The 7538-nt window shown below is 38.4% G+C and overlaps 1 protein-coding gene across 3 annotated transcripts; it reads left to right on the plus strand.

Annotated features, from left to right (window-relative positions):
- Positions 1–1009: 1009 nt before the first annotated feature.
- LOC149820527 (polyadenylate-binding protein-interacting protein 6-like) lies at positions 1010–5280 on the plus strand. 3 transcript variants are annotated; one of them, XM_089983063.1, is made up of 3 exons: positions 1010–1227; positions 3831–4311; positions 4904–5280. In XM_089983063.1, exons 2-3 carry the CDS (start codon positions 3895–3897, stop codon positions 5024–5026), a joined length of 540 nt encoding a protein of 179 aa, XP_089839189.1. In that variant the 5' UTR covers positions 1010–1227; positions 3831–3894; the 3' UTR covers positions 5027–5280. The 3 variants fall into 3 exon arrangements, with proteins under 3 accessions (XP_089839189.1, XP_089839188.1, XP_089839187.1); XM_089983062.1 differs by having other exon boundaries at positions 3865–4311; XM_089983061.1 differs by lacking the exon at positions 1010–1227 and having other exon boundaries at positions 3555–4311.
- The last annotated feature ends 2258 nt before the right edge of the window (positions 5281–7538 follow it).

The raw sequence follows: 7538 nt of genomic DNA on the forward strand, positions 1-7538 counted from the left end.
ACAACAACAACAACTATGCCTTCATCCCAAAACAATTGGGGTCAGCCATATGAACCAAAAAAGAAATTCATTTTGGGTCTTCCACATGAATCCTTTTCCTCCAATCATTTTTATCCAACGCCATGTCCTCGGTGAGGTTCAAAGCATTCATATCCTTTCCTATCATCTCCATCCAAGTCTTCCTAGGCCTACCCCGACCTCTTTTAACTAATATATTTTTCCATTTCTCCAACCTTCTAACTGGAGCATCATTAGGCCTTCGCCGAATATGTCCAAACCACCGTAAACGATTCTCTCGCATCTTATTTTCCATGGGTGAACACCTACCTTCTTACGTATCTCTTCGTTCCGAATCTTATCTTTTATTGTATTTCCACACATCCATCTAAGCATCCGCATCTCAGCTACACTCATTTTTTGAATATGATGTCTCTTGGCAGCCCAACATTCCGTACCATAAAGTAAAGCGGGTCTAATAGTCGTCCTATAAAACTTTCCCTTCAACCGCAATGGCATTCTACGATCGCACAGCACTCCAGTAGCACTTTTCCATTTCATCCACCCAACCTTTATCCTATGATTTACATCTCCATCAATTTCTCCATACTTTTGAATGACATAAAAAACATTATTTCCATCCTAAAAATGTGATCCAAAGATCGATTCTTACTAATACATCTACTGATCAGATTGAGTCAAAACAATTTGCAACTATGTGATCTTATTTTTAGGTAACTTTTATTTAATCTTTTAAAAAAGGGGACCAATGACACTCTCAGATCACCTTTCAAAAGGCAACCAAAAATACGGTTAAATATTGAAGGGACATAGATGTCATTTTGAAAGTGGTCAGAAATCACACATCCCATTGGCCCACCTATAAAAGAGAGGGCAGGCCCCACATCATGCATCATCTCTCTCTCTCTCTCTCGATCGATTGCCACCCAATTGAAATTGCCTTTCTTCCTCTCTCAGAAAAGAAAAAAGAAATTGGCTTTCTTGAGAGAGAGAGAGAGAGAGAGAGAGAGAGAGAGAGAGAGAGAGAGAAGCTCAGGCTTCCCCTCATTCTCACCACACTGGCTTTTCTTGAATCTCTCTCCCTTCCGATTCATTTCGAAAAATTAAAGGTGAGAATATCACTACCAAGACTCTCTTTTGACTACCAAGATCGGAGGTTGATCTCCTCTGCACGTCAAGGTCACTACCAATAAATTGGCTTTCCTGAAGGTGGGTTTCTTGATTCTGGCTCTCGGGTATCGTTTTCTTTGATTTGTTGGTCATCTTTACTTTGCTTAATTGTCTAATTTTGATTGATTTGGTGCCAAGATCCTGATGGTTATGTTCTCAATTTTGTTTCTTTGGATGGATCATCATGTGGTTGGTATCAATCTTGTGCTTTGGTGGATGATTGGTTGCACCAATTTCAGTTTCTGCTGTCTTTTTTTTTTCATTTTCCCTTTTTTTTAGACGTTGATCTCTGTTAACAAGAATGGCATCAAGTTTGTAGAATCAATTTGTTTTGAAATATCTAAAATCATAATTTTCATCATAATCATACTGGGAACTGTAATTTTGCTTATCATGTTTCTAGTCTTATACAGCAATATGATCATGTTGATCATCTTACTTTTGGTGCTTTAGAGTGGATTGATTAGGTGTATATCTTTAATCTTGCACTTTTTTGTATTAATTTGGTTGTGTCACGTCCATGGTTTCATCTTATACATGTTCTACCTTCAATTCTATCGATCATTGGAGAAAATTAACTCCAATAGTTAAATTTTGCGGTATTTATAATTTCTGCCAAGTTTAGCATCTCAGCAATATTTGCTTGAAGGACAATTTTATTAGCATACATACATGACATATGTAATGGTTGGAGGTTATAATTTTAGTTGAATTTAATAACCCATCATGGAATATTGCAATGCTATTTATCGTAATTATAATGATTGTTTATCATTTTTCTGTGGTCTGATTCTTTGTTAGCAATAGCAAACATGTTAATTATCGTAGTTTGTTACTTGGGATGCATAATTATTCGGCGCTTCAATCTCGTGTTTTGGTTGATTAACGTGGTTATACCAATTTCATATCTTGATTTGTTTTTGTTAATTTTTCCTTTTCAGTGATCAATTTTCTTGATCAAAGAAGAAAAGTATGGACATCTTTACAGTGTTTTACACTCTAATAACAGAACGTTTGTGTTTGTTTGCTTGTATTGATATTGGTATCTGTTAGCAAGATTGACATGGAGTGGTGATTTATTGTGAGTTCAGTTTGCATATGTCATGGTTGGAAATATTATCACTAGATTATTCCATTACCTAAGATTAATCTTTGTTATTGTTTTAGCGTATCCTTTGTCTTTAGTGGCATAGTCAACATATTGGTCTTTGTACCCATTTTATTTGTTGAACTTTTCATTTTCCTTTTTTCTGTCTAATTTTCTTGCCTAGGGAGAAATTTGGTAAAAGTTTTGTAATTGATGTTTTAAGTAATTAGAATTTTATTTCTCTCTGCTCTAGAATTTAGTCTCTGTTGCTACAAATTAGACAATTTACTCTCTTCAACTGAAATTGACTTTAAGTGGGCAGTTTGCAATCTCTTAATAATGGAAAATGGTTATTGCCTGAAATAGGTCTTATATATATGCCTGAGTTTAGAACTTTACAGTGTCAGTCATTATTTATTTATAATTGAAAGTTTACTTTTATGCTTGCTCATATTAGTGAGAAAGGACATGCTGATCTGCTTCAGGTTTTGCTTATAGCAAGTTTAGTTTTTGTTCATCATTTGGTCATGGCTATATGGTTATTGCAACTGTGGCGACTTGGAGAAACCTTTGATATTTTTTATGGGAGTCATTTGAGAACTCATGTGTGCCACCTGCTAAAAAGATGCATCCAACTCAACTGAAAGAATCTGGAACTCTTAACAGAAGAATGACAGATTGCTTATTTAGCTCTGCTGTCAGTTTTTCATGTCTTTATTCCTTCTTCCAAGGGGGAATAATGTGTTCTGTCTAAACATATTTTCTATGTTTTCTTTGTTGTCCTTCGTGAGTTTACTCCAAAACCAACTCATAAGGAACTATTTCACTCGAGTTGTTTTTTGTAAACAAACTATTTTATTTGAAGGTGTTCAAACAATGCCGTGCCTCAGATTTACCCTAAAAGATGAAATTAATTAAATTGTTCAAAGCCCATGCTTTCTACAAACTTTCTCAACCCTTTTCTTTTTTTCTATTCTTTTTATTTTTCTCCCTTCGGGTGGTGCTGGGTTGCAATGTGACATACCCAGTCTGGCCAATGCATCTGTGAATGAAGGATCACTTGGTTAACTATATTGTGACCCTGATAGTCCAGCTACTCTTATCTGATCCAGTTGTAGAGACTTGATCTCACTGAGTTTGTCTTTCTGGGTCCTCTATTAATTTGCATTTCTCAGATATAACCATGCACCCTTCAGAAATATATGGCTTAGTCTGCATTGTACTGTATTAGCCTTTGCTTCATCCTCCAATTCTATCTTAGATTTTTGGTGATCTACAGGTTGGAACTTGACTAGGAGTGAGAAGGCCACTTCTTTACTCATGATAAGGCTTACATCTTTTTTGAAGTGAACTCTATGGGAGCCGCTGTTTTATCAGTTTCCTCCAGTTTACTGTTATTTTAAGCTTCCCTATGAGCCGCAATAAAATAGTTTCTGTAGAAAATTTTGTTCATGTTGTTATACTGGATATTTGAGCCTTTCAGGATGCTATTTCAACTTCACAGAAAATTTGGAATTCTAGATAGGCAACCAAATGATTTTTTTATATTCTTCAGTTCCAGTAGATTTGATGTCTCGCATGATTAGCAGTGCCTTTTGAATGTTGAAAAAGCCAATGCAATGGAGTCCAAGAAGTTCCATCTGAATCCTAATGCTCCAGTTTTCATACCTCGATCCCGACAAGTTCCACAAGGCAAAAGTGGAAGTTATGACAGTATTCCTGCAGACTGGAAAACTCAGGGGGATACAAATTCCCAAACTAGTGATATTCCTGAGGGGCCCAATGTACTATCAGATATTGAACCATTTGGTTCAGAAGAACTTTCACAGATGGCTCATGAATTTCTGGGTATGACGGAAGAACCAGTTCTAGCTGAGGGTAGCGAGCAGCAGCCCAGCATCAGGCTCGATGATCCTTTTGTTATGAGGTCTTTAGCTGTTAAGTTTCCTGGCTACTCAGAAGAATCCATACTTGACGTGTATGCTGCAAATGATGGAGACATGGAGTCTACAATTGAGATGTTGACCCAACTGGAGGTATGCAAGAAAAGCTTATATATATATATATATATATGTGTGTGTGTGTGTGTACCATCTGTAAGGATGTCATTCCTTCTACTAATATCCAGCATTTCCATGGCCAGAAACCAATGGTAGTGTGCCCTTTCACACTGATGCCTTTGGTACTAATAGCTGGGTCAATTTTATCTTTCACCAGCAGCATCTAGCTTGCATGCTGGATGGTGCCAGGTAGCAGTATACTGTATCATGGACATGACACACTCTTATGCAATTTGGAGCTGGCGCACCTATAATCGATAGATTGCTCAAAACAACTCCACTGATCGAGACTCATCATTTAATCTTCACAACTTGATTGCGGCAAAAAAATTCCATTACAAATGGCTACAGATGCACAATGACAGTGGAATGCCTCTTAGCCCATTTATGCAATCCCGCATAATCACACAGGATGGCATAAAGGACCTATGAATGCTGCACATGCACATCAGCACATCTTTGCTTGTGCTTTGGCTGCGATTTTGTTGAGTTTTATGGGTTCTTTTTCTCTTCTATCATTCATTAAATGATCTGTTGACATATTTGATCATCTGCATTATGTTTACAGGCATTAGGAATTGTGGATAGCCTTCCTGACACACTCGGCATCGGTGACACGTCGACTTCTTGGTGTACAGATGACAAGAAACCCAGTTCCTCAACGGATCCGGGCACTTCCTCAGGTCATTAGCTGCATCTTGGTGCTGTGGCAGCAAGGCTTCAAGCAATGAATGTGTAGCTTTTCCAACTTCAGGTCCACTCCAGTTTCACAAGGGAATTGAATTGTGTCAACAAGTGTTACCCTGTACCCTGTAATTTCTTTGCAAAAATATGTGAAAATCAGGTCCATCAGTTGTACCATCAATCTGATCATGTCAGGACTCAGTAGTTAAGTGCCATTACTCTCAAAATGCAAAAATGATGCTGTTTTTTGTGTGCTTTCTCGTAACCATTTATGTTTTAGTCTCCCATTGAAAGATGGTTGTTGGCATTTGGCAATTTATTGTGCAGCTTTTTCTTCGACTTGCTCTTATGATACTTTTTATGCATCACTCTATCGAACATCCATATTGTGCAACTGTATCCATTTCAATGAGGAATCTGGTTCCACCTATTGAAGGAAGAAAACCTCCGATTTTCTGGTTGCCGGTAGGAACTGTCATTTACCAAGTCCTAGTCTGGACGACATCGAAGTAAAACCCAGGGGACACCTTGCCCACCAAGTGGAGCCCCCAGCTTCGGCCTATGCCACCTTCATTTCTGGAAAACTTTGTCTGTCCAGGTTGAGGTGTCCAAAATTTGCTTTACAAAGTGGCCAATAACGCCATGCAAAATTACAGCACTAAAATGATCAACCTGTTGGATCCAAGAACTGGATTCAGATTCAATGCGGTAATAAGGTATTACTTCTGGAACCCCAAGGGACCACAATCCCACAACTCATGGGATTCTCATAAACAGTTGGAAATCCAAGAGCCACAATCTTGGTGGTGGGCCAGACATTTATGGTTAGGTAACCGCTATCCAAAAGAGGATAATTAGACCTCTGCCCTTGCCTCAATAGGAGAAAGCTTGATAAGTGCATCGAGAAAATCTCCCTTGAAGCAAACTTCTTAACAAAATCTTCAATCTCATTCTCCTCTGTCGACCTGGAGCTTCCTTCATGGTGCACACCACCAGTACAAATTCTAATTGTGGTATTAGAGCTCAGTTCTGCTGTGCGTAGAGAATTGATTGATCGTCGACTTTTCGGGTACACAGTCAGCACTGGAAAACCCAGGAACCATTGGGCTCGATCGGCGGTGTTGCCTACAGGAATCGACAGAAGAGGAGAGAGGCTATCGTTGAGGGGGGGGGGGGGGGGGGGGCAGCATAAAAAAAGCTTGTACTTGCGATTCTAGCTGCCGGTGCGAGGTATTATCGGATCTGGACCTATTTGGCGTGATCACCATAATAACCTCCACATTATCCGTGAACAAGATCACGATAGAGATACTCCTGCCCACATTTGTCATGATCAACTAGAGATTGATCGATCTCTCAAAGGTGTCGATAACCACATTTGGTCTCTCGCAAATATCAATAACACGAGACAATTTTGGAGAGATTTTTTTTATAATGTGGAGGAAGTTAAAAAAGATAAGAAGTCTATCTTATCTCATAAAAAAGCTCATCAAGCTACAAATGATATGTATATAACAACGTGTAAACACATTGAAAAAACTTAAGAAGACTTTGTTTGCCCGTGGGCGTAGGCACTATTGCCGAACGAAGTATATCGTGTGACTCTCTCTATTGATTATTTATCATTTTTACTATTCACCAATTGGTTTACAAATTCGTTTATGGTACCAGAGCCAGAACCTTGAGTTTATACGGTTTGATTTCATAGCTGCCTCTTCTTCCTCAATCAAGTTCTCATATATCATAAACTTTGAATGTTGCTAACTTTGTGTCATTAACATTAACACATACTAACTATTTACTCTAGAGAACACAACTATGGAGGTTGATAGAAAGTCAAGACCTCCAGGGATTCATTGGCTATGATTCCCACATTCTAGAGAAATTTATAGTTGATGATAATGGAGTCCATGCCAAAAATCCAGATCTCATTGCATGGAGAAAATCGGACCAACTACTGTGTGGGTGGATAATTAGCACCTTATCCGAGGATGTTCCCGGACTCATTGTTGAGCTCGACATAGCTGCACAAGTGTGGTCGACCCTTGAAGAGTACTTTGCTCTTGACTCTCAAGAGTGTGAATGCTACTTACTGCAGAAACTTCAGACAATTTGGAAAGGTAGCCTTTCTCTACCTGAATACATTGTCTCTATTAAAAATACCTGTGATGAGCTTGCCGCCATCGACAAACTTGTCGATGACAGGAATAAAGTATTCTCTATATTAAACAATCTTGGACATGAGTACGAAGCATTCATCATATCCATGATGAAGTCATCAGTTCCTACGTATAGAAAGTTAATTTCTTTGCTTCAGTTTCATGAGACCTTTAAAACCCTTCGGACGCCTAATCAGGATTCTCGACCTAATAAAAATGCAGTTTTCATAAGCCAGTGCCAAGATAAAAATATAAAAAAATAAGCGAGGAGGTTTTCAAAACATTTTTTCATCCTGAAGTCATGGTTTTTCTCAAATGGGAAATCAATCTTCCCTTCAAATGAACCAACAATTCCAGAAT

The sequence above is a fragment of the Nuphar pumila genome, chromosome 12 (genome assembly GCF_984573655.1).
Source record: "Nuphar pumila chromosome 12, dmNupPumi1.hap1.1, whole genome shotgun sequence".
NCBI lineage: Eukaryota > Viridiplantae > Streptophyta > Magnoliopsida > Nymphaeales > Nymphaeaceae > Nuphar > Nuphar pumila.